Source organism: Rhinolophus hipposideros, assembly GCF_964194185.1.
Source record: "Rhinolophus hipposideros genome assembly, chromosome: 8".
Lineage (NCBI taxonomy): Eukaryota > Metazoa > Chordata > Mammalia > Chiroptera > Rhinolophidae > Rhinolophus > Rhinolophus hipposideros.
Window position 1 is genome coordinate 19,164,786 of NC_138054.1, and position 24,401 is coordinate 19,189,186.

At 37.5% G+C, this 24,401-nt stretch overlaps 1 protein-coding gene across 2 annotated transcripts in view; it reads left to right on the forward strand.

Annotated features, from left to right (window-relative positions):
- The window catches only part of RNF144B (ring finger protein 144B), a 157,555-nt gene that overhangs the window by 123,451 nt on the left and 9,703 nt on the right, over positions 1–24,401 (forward strand). For both annotated transcript variants that reach the window (XM_081057996.1, XM_081057997.1), the window contains exons 3-5: positions 4,389–4,493; positions 14,264–14,324; positions 23,629–23,833. In XM_081057996.1, the coding sequence (XP_080914122.1) occupies positions 4,389–4,493; positions 14,264–14,324; positions 23,629–23,833 (371 nt within the window). The remainder of the gene's footprint in view (positions 1–4,388; positions 4,494–14,263; positions 14,325–23,628; positions 23,834–24,401) is intronic.

Here is a 24,401-nt window from a genome sequence, read left to right on the forward strand (position 1 = left end):
ACCTAAGGTGGTGATGAGAATACTGGAAAGTAGGGAGGAAGAGCGGAGTCTTCTGGAGAATTGGGGGAGGGGGTGTGGTTGTATAGTTTATAAAATTCTCTTTGGACAGTCTGCTGTTCTGATAAGTCCTCAAGAGAAGATGCATACCACCAGCCCTATTGCCATCAAAAGTCACAGTGTTCTCGTCCTTTTGGTGGATTTATAGGCTTTCCTTTTTGAAGGGGAAAATACTTGGAATCCCAATACTGAGCTATTTTAAAATTACTTTTCTTATACTCTCATTGAAACTTATATAAGCATAACACAAGGTATAAGCACATGTAGACTTAGTATCTCTTAAATGAGAACACGTATAAGCTGCATATTAACCAAAATTGTAGACCAACAAAATTTAAGTTACTATTGATGTAATGGATGCTATTAATATTTAGTTTCCACTCAATAAGTTTTTATAGGTAGGCTCTGAGCTTGGCATGTTCCAGTGAACAAGAGGTAATTCAATGATCTAGCCACTTTTCTGTGTTGGAATCACTAAAAATCTTGATTCATACAGTTTTCTCTGTGCCCAGGTACTTCCATAGTATTTTCATCTGCCTGTGACAATGATAGCATTCCTCCTGGAAAAGCAAGACTGTACCACAGACACAAATGTGAGCATTAAAATTCAGTGGAAAGGGAGTATTCCCTAAGGTGGTCCAAAGTATGCTTTTCATCAATATTATTAAATCAACATAAAATGGATAACAACCTTGCCAAGAAGAACGCCTGGGATCCCAAGAACACACCTTTGCACCTGGTTTGAAAAGTACTGCGCTAGCTGGGCCTCACAGAGCTGTGAGAGCATATGGACTGGGCATTGTGCCAGACTGGGGACAAGGCAAGGAAGGCTCTCTTGAATAAGAGCCACTTAAGGATGAGAACTGTAAAATTAAGATCTCTTTTTCATGGCGCTTACAGCTTGTTTCATTTGAGGCTTCTTTTCAATCATCTGGTGCCAAGTTTTCCTATCCATCTTCTGATGTCCTGTGTGGTTAGAGGGGCATGAAGGTCAATCCCATCACTGATATTTCACAAATATCATATTTGTGAAAAGCCAAGGTTTCAGAAAGGGTACTTTTTAAAAAACAGTTTTAGAATCATACCATACTGGGATACAACTTACTGCCTAGCTATAGATTACTGATTTATTTGAGTTTTTCAAACCGTTATGCATTTCCAAATCAGGATGCTTTTGGAGTGTTAAAAGTCTTTTGAATTGGGAGAGATATACCATGTTGACTTTACTAATAGTTTAACTCAACAGCATCCAACAAAGAAGGCTTTAGTCTTGGATCACGTGTAGAGATCATTGGAGGAAGCAGAATATTGGCCTCGATAGAAGATGTTATTTAGAACACTCTTGAGACATTATGCTGTAATTGTGTATGGAGACAGAGACGCGTTAGTCCACATTTTGTTAAATATTCATTTTAGTGTACTTCATTGTACCAGGAATGATCAAAACCAAACTTTTAAAATCAAGGCCTGTCTAGGTTTTGGTCTTTAGGTACTTTCCCTTTCATCACCTTCCTTCCCACCCATGGCTGAATTAGGGATGGGAAACCCAAGGTCAATACTTCACCAACTCAGCTTCAAGCCAAGTGGGCTGCCAGTCCTTCTTGGACCACATTCAGAACTCCAGAACCTGCATCCAAAAGCATCCAAGGGCCTGGGGATCATTTTAAACTTTCAGCTACTAGTACCCATTATCTCTTTCCTCCCAACAATACCTATTCTCCTCTTACCTCCCCTTCCCACTGTTGTGAGGTCCCCAGGAGTCACACCTGTTTGGGGACTTTCATGTCTGCATGCCTGCCTATCCGTTTTCCAGTTATACTTTATGTTTGCATATCTCTTTTCACTTTTCATTGTATTTTTATGTATTTACCCTCATGAAAGACTCTCCATTTCCCTGAGAGTAAGCTAGGCATTTGGTATTGTCCCATTTTGTAATTGAGAGTGCTGTACCTGGATCGGTTAATAACTTGCCCAAGATGCTGAGGAAACTTTAGAGCTTGTACTTCAGTCTTAATTATTCGTATCCAGTTCCACTGACTATTCATTGTATTTTTTTTCTTAGAGAAAAATTTTAAGAAAGGTTATATTTAGTGACAGAGAAAGAGTAACTATATTGTAAATATATACGTATATATGTACACATATGTCTATTGTTCTTCGTTGGATCTGTAGGAGCTTTTTCTAAATGTTGTAGCCCTTTTTGCCTTGTCCACCTAATAGATGAAAACACCTGTGAAGAATACCCTTTGGTACATTGGAAAAATAACACCCCTGACAGGTCTAGGAGAAAACTCTCTCCGGAAAGGTTCCATTGTGCATAATTCATAGGTTCTCAGTGTTGGAGAGAGAATACGAGTCATGTGGTTCACCAAGTGTTTGATGGTTAAATCCTTGGTGAGATCCCATTTGAATCCTTGAGGGCTGTAGAATGATTTTTAAGGAACAACCCTTATTACTATACACGACACAGCATGGCCAAAAAAATGTTTCTGTGTTCTACCAAACTAATTAAGTGAAATGTTGACCATTCAAAAGAAAAGCTGTTTCTTTCTTTGGTCATCAGGATTTTTGAAATGTTCTATTTGAAACATTTCCCTTAGAACTTGTTAGCTGTTACGGAAATTGCATATTTAGACATCTGTTTAATGCTATTGTTTATTGGAATGTAATCTTTTTCCGATGTGACTAAATGATGGTGGTTTTTTTTTTTTTTTCTCTTTCTGTGTTTCTCTGTCTTTATTTACAAGCTGGATTCCAGTTTCTGCCAGAATTGTTAACCACTTACTTACGTTTGGTTCGTGTAACATGCACGGGGATTCATGTGGATGTTTTTGGTTCTTTTGTGCTTTAGCCAGAGGTTTTTGAAGAAGAGCGGGAGAGTTCAAGATTACATTTTTAGTGAAAGCTAAATGAAGACATATTATGAACCTAAGGAACTTGAAAATTTGGAAGAAGAAATTACTAGAGCTGGTTGTTTTCCTTCTTTGCCTTTGAATAGAAATGCAGGCTTTTAGTGATGGAGTGTCATGTGCCTGCTCTGACACATCTCTTTCTTGAACCAGTGTTTCTTAGAATTTAAAACAAGGGTACACAGGTTATATATACTTACACCCTGTAGTTGGTGTACACAGCTCTAACTCCTCTCCTAAAATCATGGGCCACGTAATATTGTGGCCAGGAGAGTACTTGTGGGAAGTTTAAAAATTCATTGCATTTATGTATTGTGGGTGCAGTGTACCTCCAAACATGACATTAGTAAATAGAACATCCAATCTAAACTCTTTGGAAAGCTTAGATTTCAACTTTACAAATTTGTAATATAAGTGGAAATGATTCTTTGTGTGTGTGTGTGTGTGTGTGTGTGTGTGTGTGTGCCTATAAAGACTCACATAGTCGTTTTAGTCCCTATTTAACCCTAAGCTTTTTCAATAGAGCCAAAAAATTCTAAGGAGAAACCTGAATAGAGGTGTGTGGGATGTCCTCTCACAAATATTTGTTCTGTTTGGAACTTCTCTACCATCAGGGGCTTAACTGGTCCCCTGCAAGGAGTGGAAAAAGGATAATCTGAGAAGGTCAAAGGATTAACATTTCCCCTCAAAGTTTTTGACAGAAAGTCTAAGACCACCATGTGAAGGGGAGTAGAAATATGACCAAATATTCAGCAACTGGCAGATTTTCAAAGGGCATCCATATATAAAATTTCAGGTCTGTGTTTGTGTGTGTGAATGTTTTAAACCCTGTGAAAATTTAAACCCTAATTTTTTCTTTCCCCAGGTTCTACTCATCATAGCATCTACCAAGACCCATAATTTTGGGAAAGTCTCATTCTCCCAAATTGTCTTTGAAATTATCTTTTCCAGGTGTATTTCCTGTTGCAGGTGTTCCTGGATAAGTCAGTGCCTTACTCTCATTTTGATTTTGTTTCGCTACTTTGGGGCAAACTTTGAGGGAGAGGACCACTAGATAAAAATGAAATTGGGCAGTCATGTAAGTTTAAAAAAAAAAAAGTAAAAAGAAGGCTTTAGCCATTAATGTAACAGAGTGTTTCTCCTTTTCCCAATGTATAGTGGATAAAATGTGTGAGCATACAGGAATTTCACTTGTTGCTTTGAATAAACTCAATATTCTTAGGATGAAGTCATGCATAATTAATTGCCTGTCTCTGCATTCTTTCCTCAGTGATGGCTCTTAGTATCCACACGTGTGATAACTTATATTTCCCCAAGTGCAAGAGCCCCAGGATGGCCCAGTGAAGAAGAAGAGGCAGTGGTAGTTTTGTAACCTTTGCCCTACTGTAATGTGGTGAGTAATTGTCTTTTTTCTTCTTCTAGTGCCTGAAACAGTATATGCAGCTGGCAATCCGAGAAGGATGTGGGTCTCCCATCACTTGTCCTGACATGGTGTGCCTAAACCATGGTACGCTGCAGGAAGCTGAGGTAGGGACGAGTGTCTTCCCCTCTTTCCTGTTGACATTGTTTCCTAGGATCTTGACTCTGATGTACTTCCTTCCCAGGAAGTCAAGAAACAAAAGACAGAGGTTAACGTCTTAAAGGAGTACTTTATAGCTACATACCTTTGGATTCTCTGTTGTTAAAGCTGTTGTTTCCCTCTGTTCTAATTATAAATGCTATCTGAACGTTGAAGAAGCTCTAGAATAGGCAAAGGTGTAGAAATCAAATTTATCAAATGTGAGGTTTGGAGGCTGAATAGTGAGTGGTCTTGTGATCTTTAATACTCTAAAGATAAACAGATGACAGATTAGCCACAGGTATGGACAATAAACTATACATTTGGTTCTTTGAAGGTAGTCTGAGTTGAACTGTTTCCAAAGGCAGAGAAAGGCCTTTCATTTAATCTTTCTCAGGCATCAGAAATGCCGTTTTTGAGTGAGTTCTTCCATTTTCGTAAGACTGTGATATATCTCTTTCCTTTGTTTCTTCAATCCCCAATCAGTAATTTGCCCTTAATTCTGTTTTTAATCTTTAGATCCTGCTCACTTTAAATCAGAATATAACCAACTCTTGTCCATTCTTAGGGGCTTGGTAAGAGTCTCAAAGAGGTTTCAAGAAACATATGAAATAAGTTCTTCATTCAGTAAACACATCACACCTGCTGCGCATCAGGCACTCTTCCAGTGGCTTTCCTAGCCAGTATAGTATCTAATCCTTTCAATGAACTTGTAAAACTGAAGCCTAGAGCGTTTAATTTCCCAAAAGTGCATATCCAGAAAAGCAGAAGAGCTGGAATCGAATCCTTTTTGACCACCATAATTATATCGCTTTAAGAGTAGGATAAAGGACTTGAAGCTTAGTACTGTGTGTGTGTGTAGAAATATATATGTGTGATATGTATGTGTGTGTATGTGTGCCTGTGTATGTATATACGCATGTTTTGTTACAAATATATGTGCTTTTACATATACATCTTTTGCTTGGTAAGCAAAGCAGTCAGATGTTATAGACCATTTCTGACCTACTGGCCTCTGGGTATCCTGTGTTCAGCTTATGGAATATCAGCTACATGGTACAAATGAGCTTTAAGTGGTTTTTTGAGGGGGGAAGAATCAAAGGAATACATAATGGTTTAGAAGTGATTCATTTTAGGAAAATCATGAAATAATGGCTTTTTTGATAAAAATGTAGTTTTGAGTATGTAAAGACTGTGATGAGCGATATTGCTTATTTTTGTGAGTCATGGGCAGAAGGGAATTAAAGTGGGGAAAGATTCGGTTAGCTACCAAGAATCCTATTGGTTTGTGCAACCCAGAAATCGTTTTTAAAATGAGGCTCAGGTATGCAGGGACATCTTTCTATGCTTAATCCTTCTAAGAAAGATGCTTCCTTTGACTTGCTTCTCTGATGATCAGACATGAGAGTAAACAAAAGTGCACAGTCTGCCGGGCCCTGTTCCAGGCCAGGATAGAAAGCTGAATACGACAAGCCTAGTGCTATCCTCCTGGCGCTTCTGATCGAGCACAGACATGTTGAACTGATAAGGAGTCAGATACCGTGTTTCCCTGAAAATAAGACCTAACTGGACCATCAGCTCTAATGCGTCTTTTGGAGCAAAAATTAATATAAGATTGGGTGTTACATAATATAATATAATATACCCGGTCTTATATTAGTTTTTGTTCCAAAAGGCGCACTAGAGCTGATGGTCCGGCTAGGTCTTATTTTTGCAGGAACAGGGTAATTATAAAAGTGGAAAGCGTGAGATGGAGGAGGCAACAGGAACTGTGTCTCAGATGAAGTCTTATTTAATTCCTGTATGCAAAAGCTAATAAACATAAATGAATAGTTTGGTGAAGTTTCACAACAAGCCTTTGAAACTAATCACAGTCCTGCATTCTAGACTTGTGGTGTCCAATCCGGTAGCTACTAACTATGTGTGGCTATTTCCAATGATATTAATTAAAATTAAATAGAATAAAAAATGCATTTCTTTAGTGGAACTAATCCCATTTCAAGTGTGCAGTAGCCACATGCAGCTAGTGGCTACCAGATTGGACAGCCCAGTATAGGACATATCCATCATAGCAGAAAGTTCAGTTGCATAGTGTTGTTCTAGACCTTTCAGTGATCATTAGCCGCTGACACCTTGGATATCAAATGTTAGGGCAAATGTGTTCAGAAAAGCGAGTGAAGAAAGGCTACCGTTTGTCTCAGTCCTCTAGAACAGAGCTTCATTTCTCTGCTTTTCTTAGTATAGACATTTTCTTTTCATATCCCCCCATAATTCTTGTCTCCTTTTTAATCATCACCTTTTTCCCCTTGTACCCATTCTCATTCACGCCCTCCTAGTTCTGATTCCATTTACCCAGTTTTACTCTAAAAACAATTTTACTTTTTAGGCTGTTTTAAAACCAAACAAACACAGGATGGCTCTTAAAAATTACAAAAGGGAATTTGAAAAAACAGAACAAAAACATATTCCAAATGAAACTATGTTATTTATTAAATTTTCCGAAGTCTGTTTCCCATTAGATGAGTAAGAAGACACTCCAGGGCATTAACGGACCTTTTTTTACTTATTGGTCTTGCTAAGAGCCTGACTGAAGATGGGCAGGAATGTACAGTAATCAAACAAACTTGCCAAGATTTTTTTTCCCCAGAACAAAAATACATGGTAGTGGTGGTGGTGGTGATTGTCTCTCATTTTGAACTGAGAAATGAATAGACGACCATATTGGAATATTGGTAGCTTCATGAATTTATATGGGACGACTCCTTTCAAAGCAAATACCATGCACACATGAACTTCAGTTGTACCACCTTCCTTTCTGCCCTGCTCTGCATGAAGGTTTCCTCATATATAGTTATTATAATACATAGCTCTTAATCAAAATATTACTTGAGTGTATGACAATGGGGCTTATCCACATTATGCTTGACTGGATTCGATCTCCATGGCTACTTTTTCCGCCTTTAAAAAAGGTATACAGGTAACATGTAAATATACTTGTTAAAAATAATTCTGGTTAAGGCTCAAGTTCCCTTTGTCCTGCTGCTATTTCTATTACAAGATATGGTTCTTCATCATTCATTGTCTTATAAAATGCATATAAGTAAAACATTTCTTCTCTGCAAAGAACACTGGGCACTGAAGCTCTTTCCTCTGTGTGCTTCCTTGCGTGTGGGTCTAGTTCACACAGTTGGTGTGCTCCATCTGTCTGCCTCCTGCAGGCGTTAGGTCCTGCCCGCCTTCTTAATACTTCCAAATTGGCTCAGCTGGGGCTCTGCGTCTTATTTATCAGGCTTAGCATCATCAGCAAAGCATTTAATGGTCAGTTCAAGAGCTGTTTGCTAATGCAGGAAACAGTAGGAAAGGCAGCTTCCCCTTCAATGTCATGGCAGCTGGTGGGAGGCAGAGCCTCTGGAGGATTATTGCTAGAGGTGCTCCACTGGGAGCCAGGGAAAAATAAAACTTTCCTTCCTTTTGTCATCTGGTACTTTCAGCTTTGGTTCTGCAGGGATTTTCTAATGTACTTGATTCCAGGATCTTGCCCAACATGGAACTAAGAAAGGCAGGACAGATTGTTCTGATAGCACTAGTTTAGGCAAGGCCTTTCCTGGATGTCAGTAGCCTTGTTGAAAAGGTGATTACTTGAAGAAGTTCCCTTACAGTGTTAGGAAGTATTAGGTTGGTGCAAAAGTAACTGCGGTTTTTGCAATTATTTTTAACCTTTTAAACCACAATTACTTTTGCATCAACCTAATAGCATATCATCACTTATTGGGAGAGCCTGAACCATTGGTCTGGACCATGTAAAATTTGAGTGGTGAGCGCACAACCCATTTAAGTTGTACCTACCATGATATCGCCTGAGAAATTGAACTTCTTCCTGCTGCCAGTGGAAGGCAGGGAACAGCTTGTCACCCACCAATCCTCCTTCCAGGCCCTGGAGCACTGAAGTGACCAGCCTGCCTTTTACTGCTATTGCCACAGTGTGCACCAGACAAGGATGGCTGCAGCTGTTCTTGCTGAGAATGGGGGTCCAGAATTCTAGGAAGGGATTAGTAGTGTAGGGCACTCTGGAGGACTAGGATAGAGGGATGGTGGAGGGTGGGAGTGCAGTGCTAGGGAATTTGAAACTGCATTTGCAAAAGAAATAGTTTTACTCTTTTCTTTGAGGATGGCTTTGGTAAAGGCTGCTGGAATTATAGAGCTCCCTGTGTTCCCTCCAATCTCCCTTTAGCATTGCCTCTTTTTCACTTGCCACCTCTTAACCCTCTTCCCATTGATCACAATGTGAAGCTGGGGCCCAGGAAAAGTGAGGATGCCCAGGCAAGGGCCATATTTCTGTAACTGGGGTTTCAAGATCTGAATAACGGGTTGAGTCTGTCGGTAATAATAACCATCGGCTGCAATTTATGTTGGCTGGAGAAGAGTAAAACTTTGGAAGGGCGAAGGACAAAGGAATCTTTTATGCCAGAGTGAATAGATATTTTTGAGATTCTCAGCTGCATTGTGTTTTAGAACGTTTTAAAAACTTTGTTTTAAAACTGCATGTAAGTGGAGAATAATATTTTTTAGTTTCTCCTTTAACTGGAGGCAAGTGGAAGAAAACTGAGCAGCAGTGGTTTGACCGTGTTACCTGGATGAGCAGAGAGAGAGAAAAGGCAGGGGGTGATGTGGGAAGATGGGAATGAAGCATCTGCAGAACAGGTGAAAAGGGGATAGCAAAAGCAGCCCTCTGCAGGCAACTATGAAAAAGATTCCTGACCCTGGAATTCTAGTCAGCCCTACCCTTCGCTTCCCCAGTGGACCCTGCCATCTGACTCTAACATAATGATGCTTTCCTGTTTCTTCAACCAGGATTTGATATGTAGTATGTAGGTAAGGAGATGAGTTTGGTATATTATACTTAAGTGAATTTGCCGGGTTTTTCTTTTCTTTTCTGTTAGGAAATACAGTTCTTATTTTCTGGGTTGAGATAGGAAACATTCTTAGTTTCTGTATTAATGTGATTGGACACTTAACCCATGAGACTAGTACTGTTTCTCTTGCCAGTATTTTTGCAAGTCATAGCAGCTCAAGATTTGCCAAAACCTTGACATGCTGTAATGATCTACTAGTAGTTAGTTCCATCTCCAGATATACTGGTCTGTTGTATTTCATGTTCAGCCTTGTCCTTTAATTTTTAAAAGCAACTGTAGCAGAGGTATGATTTAAAGGGCCAAACCAAGTAAAGTGTGGGTTTTCTCACCACTCTCCCTGCTCCCCCCTTGTCTTCTGTGCTGGCTTTCTATACTCTGAGGGGCAATACTTACATGAAGCCGATCCCTAGCTTCTTTCTATGATTTAACCATTTCGTTTTCCTAACTAAAAGACTATATGTTGTATTTATCAATATTTCTTGTGGGAACACATACCACTTTCAGCATAAATGCTTCTCTAGCAAGCAGGCTCCCCTGTTTGCACCCTTTTTTTTCTTTGATTTTTCGAGGACTAGTTTCAATGTCAGTGGTGAGGTCTGCTCAGATATTATGGTCATAGTAGATAATGGTAAACAGGATATGCCTCACTTTTGATTTCTTCTCAGTTGTGGATGTATCCAATTCACTGTTAGGTATAACAGCTCCAGCCCCTCCCACATAGGTATATTCTAACTTCCCTGGTTAAGGTCTGCTATAGGAGGAATGGAATGGAAAGTGAAGACTTTTAGCAGAGTAGGCACTGGGTACTAATAAGTATCCCCAGGTTTATTTTCACCAGACAAAAAAAAAGATGGTGAGTATCAGTAGTTAGTAACTTTTCATTGTTATTGTTCTGATATTATTGCTTTTGTTCTATTAAAATGAAACTGAATTTATTTTCTCGTTGAATTAACTTTTGTTTTCTTTTTGGAAAGAATTTCTAGAATGATAACGAGGAAAAGTCTTTTATGCTTAGATAGGAGGAGAGAGAAATTTTTGTTTAACAGATAGATTAGCCAAATTTCAAAGGAGAAATAGCAAAAAACAACTTTAAATCAAGTTAAGTATTTTTTTTAGTAGTTGAACTGAGGGAAGTAGTCTTTTGATCATTGAGAAGATATAGAAATATCTTTGTTTCTGCTGCTTGAATATGGATTTGGTTCTACTGCTTGAATATGGATTTGGATTAGAAACCACGGAGTAAAGTAAATAACTGTAGTCCCTACTGACCTAAATAAATAAATGAATAAACAAATAAATGGGGGAGAAGGGACAGTTCTTCCATACAGTAGAAGTCTAATGAATGCATACAGAATGAGTGATAGATATAGAAAATCATCAGTAAGCAAATGACACAGTAATAATTATTGTAAGCAAGAATTATCTATAGACATAAAAACTAGCGGGCAAAAGTATGATGAAAAACAGGATATTTGCAGAATCTCAAAATATCTCCCTACAGGATACTCGTTGATTGCAAAGGGTGGAGCAACCTGGCAGATACCACCTTAACCAAGTTAGAAAGTTAACCAGCACCAGTGACGAGACAGGTTGCCCTCATGTACCTCCCGATCACCCAATATTACTTCTGTGATCTTCTTGCCAAAAATGCACAGTCTTAACCTAATCATGAGGAAACATCAGACAGACCCAGATTGGAGAACATCGTACAAAATAACTGGCCTGGACTCTTCAAACATGTCAAGGCCATGAAGGGCAAACACAGACTGAGGAACTGCCCCAGATTCAAGAAGGTTAAGGAGACATGGGAACTGAATGCAAGGTGGTATTCTCATCTGGATCTTGGACTGAAAAAACAACAACATTGTGGGGCAATTTGTGAAATCTGAATAAGGCCCGCAGAGTAATTATTTTGTATCAATGAAAATTTCATTATTTTAATTATTAACTATGGTTATGCAAGGTGTTAACATTAGGAGACATTGGGGGGATGGGATTTAGGAACTCTGTACAATTTTTGCGACTTTTTGTAAGTCTAAAATTATTTCAAAATAAAAAAGTTAAAAAGGAATGTCCTGGTATGATTTTGAATGATTTGAAATTTCTCTGTTGGCAGGAAAAGGATAATTGCATACCACAAAACAGCTCTTACAATCTCTTATTCTCTAGGATTTTCAGTTTCACAATCAATTTTAGAGTCCTTGTGAGTTGTTGTTTTTAAAAAAGGCGTAGCCCTTTAACCTGTGGCCTGATTGAGCCTTCAATAATCATCCTAAAACATCCCAATTTTATAATTGTAAAAGACCTTGAGCAATAAGGACTTAGTTCCAAATGACAATGGAACCGGGAATTAGTTATACTTTGGATCTTTTTTTTTCCTTTTTCAAAAATCTGATCCAGCTTTCTCTCATCTAAAGCCAAAAGTGAGATAGAAACATTGTGGCAAATTGCTCTAATCTGTGAAATCCAACAAATGATAAGTTCAAGGAATATATCTTTTTAAAAACTTGTGATAGTTATTGTCTCCGGAGTAATTTAAGTCCCTTGAGGGCAGTTTCTGTCCTCCTTCCTCTTTTGTATCCCTAGGTTTCCAGCTAGTGCTTTACCCATAGTAGACTGTCAGTGGGTCCGTGGAGAAGATGCAAGTCTAAGTGGTGGGGATGGGGAAAAGAATGGTGTGTTTGGGGAATTATCTTTATTTCAAAAGTATCAAACAGAGTGAGGAATGATAGAACTAATTTTTTTTGGTCATACATTTCAGTAGAAAAATTAATTTACCTTAGTAAGCCTTAATTCCATATAAACCTTCGACCTAAAAAATAATAATAAATAGGAGATTCAAAATAAAGTGAAAGACAGAAAAAATTAGAGACCTCTGACCTCCCCGTTGGCAGTAATGTGTCCTTTGATGAAATTTATTTATAACCTCTACTGTTGTTGACTTTTTACTGCATTAATTTCTGTCATTTTTTTCTCATTAGCATTTCATCTGTGTCTAAAATATTTTATCTCCTGTTTGTTTTGTCTTTTATAAACTGTATTTGACTCAACTTGTCATTGAAAATCATCAGAATTTGTCAGGGTTGATTTTGAGGGGTTTGAAGAAATTCTTCATCAGTCCAGAAACAATTTTAGATGATGTCAAGTAGAGTACCGAAGTGTCCCATAGAATCGAAAACCTCCAATAGATTTTTTTTGGGGGGGGGTGTTAAAAATAGACTTATATATATCACTAAGGTCTCTTGGCCCAGATAGTATCATCCCCCAAGTCACATTGGCCCAAAAGTTGAAGTAGTATTAGATTATTTGTCTTCCACCTAAAATGAATCAATGTCTATGTCAGGAGCTGAACTCTGATTCCTGATTGCCTCCCACGCTTTCACTTGCCTGCACCTTCTGTCTCCAACTCTGCATTTTATTTGAGACACCTTTGTCTTTTAGGGAACGTGTCCAGGTAGTATTATAACAGATGAAACAAAAGTGGCTTTCACTGTAATAAAAGTTTAACCATACTTTTAAAAAATTACGGTAAAATACACATAACAAAATTAACCATATTTTTTATAGTAGTTGCTAATGAGGGTTTTTTTAAGGTGCCATAACATTATTCTTCCAGCTGGAGAAAAATGTTATAATTAAATTTGTTTTACCACACTTTACTTGAAATGGAGAAGATGGAACTTGCCTGTTTTATTGCTCTTCATGTATTTTAGCTAACTTAGTTTAATTCATTTGCAAAATAAACAAATTGATTTTTTTGAGTGTGTATGAGGGGGAGGATTAGATGTTGAATACCTTTCAAAATGTATTATATTTGTTTAGTGTCATTTTAGCTGCCTCATTTTTTCACTTCGGTTTTCTCAAAGTAGACTTCCTTTAGTTACAAGAACTTCCATCAAGATATATGTATACCAAAAAATATGTCATGCCTTAGAGTCAGATTTGCCAAGGCTAAGACTGTGTCCTGTATCAACTTGCTGAATGTCTGGAAACCTACTATCAAATTCTTTGATTTTTCTGTTATAAATCTTTTAAGCAATGTGAATGTACTTGCATGTTGACGTCAATGGAATTATTATTTTTAGAATGCCAGTTTAAGAGCATTTAGTTTTGCTTGCATCTGACTGTGAAATGCAATTTAAAAATGGTTAAAGTGTCATTTGGTTAGATACGAATCATTGTGGTTTACTAGGAAATCTTTGGATCCCATTTACATCTGAGCTGGAAATGGGAATCTAGCCACAGGAATGTCTTAGGCACTTCTTTTCTACTAGGGCATGTTTGGCAACGCATGATAACCAAGGGCCACATGAAGTGATTTTTGTCAGAAGAAATGATTTTTATATTGCTCAGAAGGTACTGTTCCCTAGGTGACAAATGAAGTTTTTATCATTCCTAAGGCATTATCTACTTGACCTTAATTTTTAAGAGTCCTAAAGCTCAAACTATAACCCTTTAAAAACGTCTTAAATGAATCTAGAGAGAAAAAGAGTATCTTTTCTACATGCACACAAATAATTTAGGAAATCCAAAAATTTCTTTGTCTGATCTTAGTAGCCACTGATCAAAGAATGAAAGATGGTCAGTGAGTTCTGTAACTCGTGCCTTGAGCTACTCCTATCCATGACAGAGGATTGGGGATGATTTGGGGATTGGTGCTTGATTTGGGGATTGGTGCTTGTGTTCTATGCAGAACACAAAAAGAAGTTTGCAAACAAATTGTATAGAGAATATACAATAAGTGAAACAAGAAGGAGAGATCATAAAAGGCTGGTAACTCGGCTCTGATGACTGAAATCTCATCTTTCTATTGTCTTTGTTTTCAGATTGCTTGTTTGGTACCTGTGGATCAATTTCAACTTTATCAGCGGTTAAAATTTGAACGAGGTATGTATGCATTTCTCTTTTTATCCTGATGGTGAATGTGATTTTACATGTGTCATCTTTACACTAACTTGCATGGAAGATGAAGGCCACTGTGGGCTGTCAACAAAGCCACCAGGTACTCCAAAAGAGGAAAACTGTAATTGCAACATAAAATTTCAACTCTCTCAGCCACAGCCAGAAAAAATACAAACTAGCAGGAAATAGAGCTTTCCTTATATTGTTTGTTTTGTATTTTTACTTTGGCTCACATGAGAGAGGTTCTGTAAAAGTTGGCTAGTTTCACAGTAACAGTACTATTACTACAAAGGAAAGTGACCTCAAAATTGGTTTCACTGACAATTTTCCTACTCCCGAGATCACTTCAAAACATTAATCAGCCCAAACATTTTTACTGCTCCTTATAATATTTACCATTTGTTCTTTTGGTACTACATTTGTAATTATAGTGATGGCTGAGTGTATCATTCTAATGTGATTTACAATGTACTGGACTAATTTTCTTCCTGTCTTTGGACTTGGGGTAATTAATATAGCTTTTCCATTTATACTGCCTTTTTATCTGTAGGAATTATTATTATTTTTTTTTAACTCCTTTTGGCTTCTCATAGATCTTGTTTAGTTGCCCTTTTCCTCCCGTCACACCCTAATATGTTCTTGAACTAAATGGTCTGTTTTTCCATATCTGAGAACTAGAGAATTGTTTCCCCTTAGAACTCTTTGGACCAGTGCAATCTCATTGAGTATATAAAATAAACATACAGTTTTTGATTGCTAACTTTTTAATCTGGATTCGTAAAGTACAGAGATGAGGATAGGGGAAAAAATGTACATTTATCATGTGCCAGTAGGTTTGACAAACACAATTACCTTTATCTCATTTAATTTTTGCAACTATCCTGACATATAATTCTTACATGAAAAAAGAAAGAAAACCATATAGAACATGAAGGGGGTAAGGGTAGGAATACTTGCGGGGGAGTCACAAGATGGCATTCACTATGTAGGACCAAGATCTGGTTTAGTTTCCTATGCTTATTTTTTTTCAGTAAGACAAAAGCGGATTCATTCATTTCTCATGGGTAGATCATTTAACTAAATTTATAAGACTGATATATTTAGTGAAATCACTAAAAAATTCTTGGGCTAGGTTGCTTGAATTATATTTTTGCTCTATAGGAAGATGCAGATAGGAGGCTAGGAAATAGAATGTTGTCAAACACGGTATCAGAACCAGCAGAGTCAGATGAATTTTAAGTTTAATGGATGAAGACACAACCTGATGCATCTGTCCTGTGTAGATTCTGAGCTAACTAGAGAAATTAATGATGGGTAGTTTATATTGGCCCTAATCCATCTACTTGGGATGATTAGATTGAGCATTATAACATCAGAGGCTGATTTGTTGGATGTGATAGCTACAGATGAGAATGGTGTCAAACATCTGCCCTGCCATTCTCCCACTTTATTCTAATGTCCTCCATTATAAAAATAAATGACTATTGGAACAGAGACATTTTAAGTATTCACTCATGGATGGATGTGGCTGGTAACGAGTGCCATGATTTTGGGCCCCTTGACTAGAGAAAGTCCAAGGAGTTAGGTTGGAACTGGTGAGACGTGTTAGCTCACTAGTTCGCCTCAGTAACCAGGGCTCAGCCTGTTTATGGCACTCCCTTGCCCCATATGTACCTCTCCACCAACCTCCTGCACACCCACCCCACCCCTCTGCCCTATCTGTTAGGCCTTATTCCTCTTGTTTACATTTAGGGACATACTTATTAGCTAAAATGGCTTTTTGTAATTACACCAATTTTAATAGTTCCAGGAATTAAAACTTTCTGTAGGTTGGTTGTCATTGGTAAACAGCAAGTTTCAGTTTATTTTAAAAAGTGGTGGCTAAGAGCCTGGGTGGGAATAAGGGCTCTGCAGCTTACTAGCTGTATGGCCTTGGGCAAGTTACATAGTTTCTGTACTTCAATTTCCTCACCTGTAAAATGGGGATAATGGCAATCCGTACACCATGGGTTTGGAATGAGGATTAAGTCAGTTAATACATGTGCAATAGTTCTATGAGTGCTTTCTGTGTCTTAGTGTTCAAAATATTAAGTTGTTGGTAATAAAAATGCTAGTAACTTCAGAGTAGCACCTTTTACACTAAAGTATACTCAGCAGTCTTTTCTTATATCCTTTTTTCTAAGATTAGATAATCATAACATTCTCTAGGAAATATCCTCATATTGAAATAGATATTGTTATTGTCTTCTTGTCAGCAGGATTAGGATGTTTGAAGTTACTTGACTATATCCATCGTGTGTATGTGTGTGTGTGTGTATGTGTGTTACATTCTTTGGGTTTGGGCAAGTTTATAATGATATGTATACACCGTTATAATATCATACAGAGTAGTTTACTGCCCTAAAATTCCTCCGTACTCTGTCTGTTCATCCCTTCTTCCCTCCCCAACCCTTCCCAATCAATGATTTTTTTAATGTCTCCATAGTTGTGTCTTTTTCAGGATGTCTTAGAGTTGGAATCATACAGTATGTGGCTTTCTCATATTGGCTTCTTTCACTTAGTAATATGCATTTCAGGGCCACATCCACCTTTGCCATAGGAATAGCCTTGCCATAAGCGAGGTACACATGGAAAATCATCGCCCAAGACTCTCACTCTTCCCCAAGTAGTGCTTGGATAGAGGTCACCACAACTTTGCTTTGTGACTGGGACTTTTGATGTTCTTGTCGTGTTCAACCCTACTTGTGGATTGGCTTACTTCTTCACTAAATGTGATAATATATTTGGTTATAATCAAGTTGGGCAGGTTTTGGAGCCAGTCTGTTTTTTATAGGTGGTCTTGCATATCTCTGCTTTGATACATTCATTATAAGTTGATCACATAGTTTCACTCATACATGGAATGATTGTTTTCTTACAAGTTCTGGGGAGATGCCCAAAAGAGATTCTCATGAATTGACAATTGATTTTGTTATTTTATTTAGTGGGTAAACAAATTAAAAATTGGAGAGGCTGAGACTTGCCTACGATCACATACACTGTGTCTTAGCTTCCTCATCTATAAAAATTTTTAAATTTCATAATTTTGTATCGGGGTACTATATATATAATGCAAAATTTACCATTTCACCCATTTTAGGTGTGTAATTCAGTGACGTTAAGAACATTCACAGTGTTTGTACAACCATCACCATTATCTATTTCCAAAACTTTTATTACCCCAAGTAGCAAGTCTGTAACTATTCTCATTCCCCTCTTCAAGAATAACTTCTCATTCCCCTTTTCTCCAAGCCTCTGGTAACTTCTAATCTACTTTCTGTCCCTATGAATTTGCCTAATCTAGATATTTCATATAAGAATCATACAATATTTTTCTGGCTTATTTTACTTAATATAATGTTTTGAAGGTTCATCTATGTCATAGCTTGCACCAAAACTTCATTTTGTTTTATGGCTGAATAACATTCCATTGTATGTATATACCACATTTTGTTTATCCATTCATCTGTTGATGGATTCTTTGGTTGTGTCTACATTTTGACTATTGTGAATAATGCTGCACTGAATATTGGGGTACAAGTATCTGTTTGAGGCCCCTCTTTCAATTCTTTTGGGTATATAGCTAGGAGAGAAATTGCTGGGTCATATGGTAATTCTATGTTCAGTTTATTTATTTATTTATTTATTTATTTATTTACTTATTTATTAAACTTTTATTTATTTTAAGTGTATTTTTCCAGGACCCATCAGCTCCAAGTCAAATAGTTGTTTCCACCTAGTTGTGGAGGGCCCAGCTCACAGTGGCCCATGTGGGGATCAAACCAGCAACCTTAACAAGAGCACCGCGCTCTAACCAACTGAGCTAACCTGCTGCCCCTTCTATGTTCAGTTTTTGGAGCTACCAAACTGTAAAACTCTGTAATTTAATTAGATACCGTTTACTACTGTAAAGTGTGGAAGTATGTTAAATCTGGTGACCATTTCATTCAATTCCCTCGTTTTATAAAAAAGAAAACTGAGACTCAGACATTTGATCTTAGGTGATTTTGGAAAGCAATTTATAATCATGTAATTCTTCATTATTACCCATTACAAATAATTATTACTAGAAAACGCACATTCTGAGTAAGAGTAAGTTTAAATTAATACAGTGCTACATAATGGAATTTACTTGATTAGGGTAATCTTTATCTAAATTATATAACTCATTTTTACATAATAGACTTACCTGCTAGGTGACTTTGAGGTCTATGCCATGAAAACATTTTTTTGTGAAACTGTTCAGAAGGGGTCTTGGGATGTATTGAATACTAATATTGTGAATGGGTTGAGCCTGCTTTTCTGGTGTTTTGTGGTACATGTATGACTACGTCAACAGTTTCCTTCCTAAGCTATTCTTTTTAAGTGCTAACACTTCCTCCTCAGCTTCAAGCTTCCTCTACTTTACCATCCAGTTCTTTCTTGTTGATCAGTTTTAAATCTAAAATAGCACCCTCTAGATGTTTCAGCTTTCCTCGGAAAACTAAAATATCTGCAAGACATTTCTAAAGGAGACCCTAATGAGAGGAACAATATTAAGTGTTTGCTTCACCCTTTATGCAGTTCCATTTCCTCATCTATAAATTAGGTATAATAGTGGAATAATTATCCTAGGGCTCCTGTAGAGAATACATTAGTTAACATTGTGTATCACAATGTGCATTCTGTCAATTATCAGTGCCATTATTGTTACTGTTGTTATTAATCATCATTGCCACCACTAAATCTTATCTTTTCCTCAGTTTTCTAAATTCAACTAAGAAAGCATCTTTCAGAATCTAGATCATCCTTTGGACTGAGTGTATAGCATAATAATATCATTTCTCTTTTCTTTTTGTCCTTATTCAAATCTTTTTCAGCATGCTTCCATCCTTGTTTTCCTAGATTCTAGACAGTTGTATAGAAATTTGATGATCAATGCAGATTCCTTACACCACCTATCATATCTGTTTCCTTCCTTCAGTATACTCTCACTATAAGCATGAATCCACTTTCTCTGACCTCTCCAAGGAGATCATGACTTGCTGAGATGGAGCATTCAAAGTTGCTGCTTTGAAGAAAAAGGTTTCCATGGTGATAGTGGAAAGTAAAATCTATTTAATAGCATCATTATATTTTTACATGGAGAATGGTATTCTAGGAGTAAAAAAGGCCCGATCCCGTCATATACTCACTAACTCCTTTATGCAAATGCCTAACTTCTATGGGTACTAATATAGCAGTATTAGGATAAATAACCTCAAAAGTTGTTTCCAAGTTTGAAATTCTGTGATTCTTTTCAACTATCTTAAGAGCAACTCCTCTAACGATGGCCACCTCTGTTTGAGTATATTTACTGTAACAGATGTTAATTCTGATCAGTTTAACTTAATTGCATTTTAACTATTTGCAGAAGACCTTTGTTCTTTGAGATGTCGAAAAGCAAATTAAGTTTGGCATAATTAAAAATGCAATGGGTCATAAAAGTTAAAACAGTTTGATTTATTTCAGCTGATGATTAAATTAGCTTGGGTGCCTGGTGTTTCCCACAATAATAAAAATTCATGTGATGTCTTGTTGGGCATAGCCTCACAATGGTAGAGGATGGCAGAAAAACCACTCATGTGAGTGGAGGGAATACACTACAGAATAACAGACTCCACATGTCTGATACTGATAGTTCCAGATGGGAAAACCAAGGGTCTTGAGTTAAGTTTTTACAAAAACCGTCATAGGCGTCAGACATGGTCTTTAGGTTCATGGCAGTTTTATTTTCTTAGAATGTTTCTACTTCCCAATACTTGTCAGAATACAGAAGTAGAAAATAGTTTTAAATAGCATTTCCTGCCTTGCGAAAATTACATGAACAAGCAGTCTTAAGATCAAATAGTCACGGGACTTTACTTCTGTAATCAATTCTAATTTTTATAAGTAAAGTCCGGTGCAAGTCTGTGAATTTGTCTATCTCTGATGTAAGTATTTATAATTAACCACTTTTAAGGCATGTCCATATTAATGTGTTGGGGCACTGTTAGTTGGGGGCTGATTTATACAGACCCCAAGTTTTTCTTTTTCTAGATTTCTCAACTTTTCCCCATCTCAAAATGATGTGAAGCTTCCATCACTGTGAATGCAGAAAGATTTGTTGAATATGCATTAGTTCGTTTTCTTCCAACTTTGGAAAAGAAATTTGAAGGGGGAAGAAAGTAAACCTTAAATGTTAGATAATGCATTTTATTTATCTCCATAATTGTTACCTAGGCCAAAAGCCGGGAGGTAGAATTGAGTTCACCATAATAGTAATAAAAAGTATATTAAAAATCTCCCATTAACCCTGTGGCGCTCAGCTGCCCCTCAGTTTCCTTTTGTTGGTGTGGAGAAAAGGGTGGGCAGAAGACAGCTCTTGCTCATGCTCAGCGACTTGGCCCCAACTGGTCTCCACAATCTGTTCCCTTTTGGCTTGGCTTTTGCGAAGTCCCGTTAGCTGCCAGGACTGATGCCCGCTCAGTGTTTTTTCATTTTCTACTAATCTAGCCTGTAGGCCCCACTTGTCGTAGTGTTTTAAATTGTGCTCTTAATAGCATATTGGAATTACAATAATTAAAAAAAAATTAAACAACTCTTTTAGCTTCTACCGTGCTTCCCCAAAAATAAGAATTAGCCGGATTATATTATACTTACTTTATTATATTATAATATTACTATAATCTTATTTTACTATTATATAAGACCTGGTCTTATATTAATATTTGCTCCAAAAGATGCGTTAGAGCTGATTTTCCGGCTAGGTCTTATTTTCGGGGAAACAATGATATTGACTTTTGCTTATAGCTGCTCTTCTAGAAGCGGGGCCGAAAGGTAATCTGAAGGACAGGTGCCTTTTCAGTGTAACCTGGCCAGACCTGTATGTCTGGATTCTTGTTCCGTCAGGGGAAGCTCCTCTCCAAGAGAGTCCAAGATGCCCTATAAAAATCTCTCTTGGTAGTTTGTTTCTGTTTTCTGGAAGTTTTTGAATGCAGGGCTGAACAATATAGAACTTTGCCATTTATTACCATTATTTACTGTTTTATTACCATAGGGAATTGATCTACAGATATTATTTCTTACACTTCTGTTATGTTGCTTCATTCATTTACTCAATGAATACTGCATTCCAGGTATCTTTCTAGGTCATTGGTTGTATACTGGGATGACTGCATCTAACTGCATCTCTATTTAGGAAATCTTGACAGTTTCACCTTCACACTATGCTCCAAATTTTTAATACTTCCATTTCTAACATGTAACGAAGTGTATCACCTTGGATTAGATCACTACAATAGCCTCCTAATTGATCTCTCTGCTGCTACTTTGTTCCGTTAACGTCTATTCTTTCTACAGTAGCCAGAGTCATCTTCTGAAAATGGGAATCATATCATGGCACTCCCCTGATCAAAATGGCCGTCCCCTTCAATGGCTTCTCATCACACATAGGCTTTATCGTCGTAATCTGTGACCAGGCCCTTGACTGCCATTCCCAAATTGTCTTCTATGACTCTCCCCTCTGCTCACTTAGTTCCTTGTAAAATTGGACTGCTTTATTACATGTGTAAATCTCTTCTTTTGCGTTAGTTGAATAAAAGTTGGAAAACTTTTGATTGGCTTCTTATTCATGGTTCTAACTTACAGACTTACCTTTATCATCAAACTTTTAAAGATCTATGATTTAGAATGGATGGTAAGTAGATAGTTGATGTGGAGGCTTTAGCTCCAAGTTCCATACCAGCCTTCATTTCTTTGCGCTTAGTATTTGTGAAACAGTTGAAAGTTTGGATGAAAATATAAATGGTATGGAAATAAGAGGCCAAGACCTTGGAGCATATATGTGTGTCTCTATCTCTTTGACTTTCTAACCAGCCTGTCTTAAAGTCTTAGGGATCTGAGATGGTTCATCTCTCTTGGGGTCTGAAGATCTGTAAATCATAAGTTTCCCTTTTCTGATTCTATTTGGCCCATCATTTTCTAACCCTTGTTTCCACCTCCCATATTATTATATAAGAAAATATATTTCAGGATGCTCTTTTTGAGTGAAAAATGTATAATTAGCATAGTATAAATGTATAAAATGTATAATTGCATTTTCTAGGTTAGACATTAATGGAGAATGTTTACTGGAACATTTCTGATTCCCCCCCCCCACCCCGATTCTAAATTTGTAAAATTATTACCTTTAAAACTAAGAAAACTAAGCTCATACTTCATACCTTCAGTTCCCTTTTGCACCACCCTTAGGTTTTCTTTGCCTCCTGTGTGGAAATTTCCAAGTCTCCTTAGGAGACTTAAAACTAGAATCTCATCAATTCAAAATTTGCAAAATACATTGGTTCAGAGAAAAAGAGGCTACTCTATGCCTCAAATAACATTATATTTCACGTGATATGTTCCCTTAAAGGTCATATTATATGATAAGATCACAGGAACTGTTATTGAATAGAAACTGGAAAACTGAACAAGATTTGTAAACATTTGAGTAGAAATGCAATCATCCATCCCCCAACCCTATCTTCTTTCCTGCACGCCACGTGGATTAGCGGATGAGGTGTATGACTAAACCATCATTTTATGGTCTGTGAAAGTCTGTACCTTTTGTTTTGTTTTTAGAGCATGTGGGTTTTTTTTTTTTTTTTTGGTTTTTTTTTTTTTTTTTGGTTTTTTTTTTTTTTTTTGCAAGTTGTCCCTAAATAGTATATTGGAAGGGCAGCAGAATATCTAAATTGACAGCTAATCTGACTTTTTGGCTAAGCCACACTGACGCTATTTGGTCCCTAAACTATTTGATTCTTCCTTATTTTTTAATTTCCCTCTAAACAGCTGAAGAAACCTCACTACTTATTTTTCAGTGCCCAAAAGGACAAACTCTTTTGTGATTTTTTTTTTCTTTCTCTGTGCTCAATTCTTCATGTTCAATTTTCTTCCAAGATAGTACCCAAAGTACTTGTAGAAGGGACTTGAGATTTTTGCCTATTTTGAGTGCTGAAAGGTGAGACATATTCCAAACGAGTTGTAAATTTGGCTTAGTGAGGACACTGCTCATCTAGTCCAGTAGTATCTTCAGAAATGTGGCAGTGCTGCATGACCTTGTAGGTATGGATCCACCAGGAAGGAAGCACCACCCTTGGTTGTACCAAGCTTCCATAAATCTTAGACTATGAAAGAGAGTAAATGAAGGGAAGAAAGCCTCAAGTTTGAATGAAAGGCAGGTAGACCGTCACATTTTTTCTTTATGCTTTAGAAGTTCACCTGGACCCCTACCGAACGTGGTGTCCCGTCGCAGACTGTCAGACAGTGTGCCATGTCGCCTCAGGTGACCCAGGACAGCCTGTGCTGGTGGAGTGCCCTTCTTGCCACCTGAAGTTCTGCTCATGTTGCAAGGATGCTTGGCACACGGAAGTCTCCTGTAGAGACAGTCAGCCTGCTGTCCTGCCAACAGAGCATGGGTAAGAAAGGAAATTTGGTCTTTGGGATTATTCACCAGTTTTCTCAGAAACGTCAGACATGTAGCTCGGGGAAGGAGTTATTTGGTGATGGAATTTAGAGTTATTTACCTGCAGAACTTTCCTGAGAAGGGTCTCAGGATAGGTAAGTTGTTAACAAAGAATAACCGAAGAAGCATTTCTACGGGGATTTTAGTGATTTACCCTGGAGAATCTTCCCAATACTGCTAAAGTTAGAGTTTGTATGAGGTTTGATTTCTCTTCAGGTAGAGAGGCACACGGTCCACTGGGGCTCAATAGGAAGTCATGGCTTGTCCACAGCCATTTGCTTGGGTACCATAACCACCTACTATTTATCTTGTTCTTCCTACTTGCAAAGTGGCACAGAGATTATTTTCTTACCTAATTAAATTGCCAGCTTGTGAGGTGTGCCAATCATATCAGAGAATACAACAATAGAAACAGCAGCCCTTCAGTGAAGTACAGTGCAAAATTCATAGGTACTAGAAGAAAAGAGCGTATCTCTCAGTACTTTGTGCTCTGAAAAGATGGTGCCAAGGTTGTGATTGTG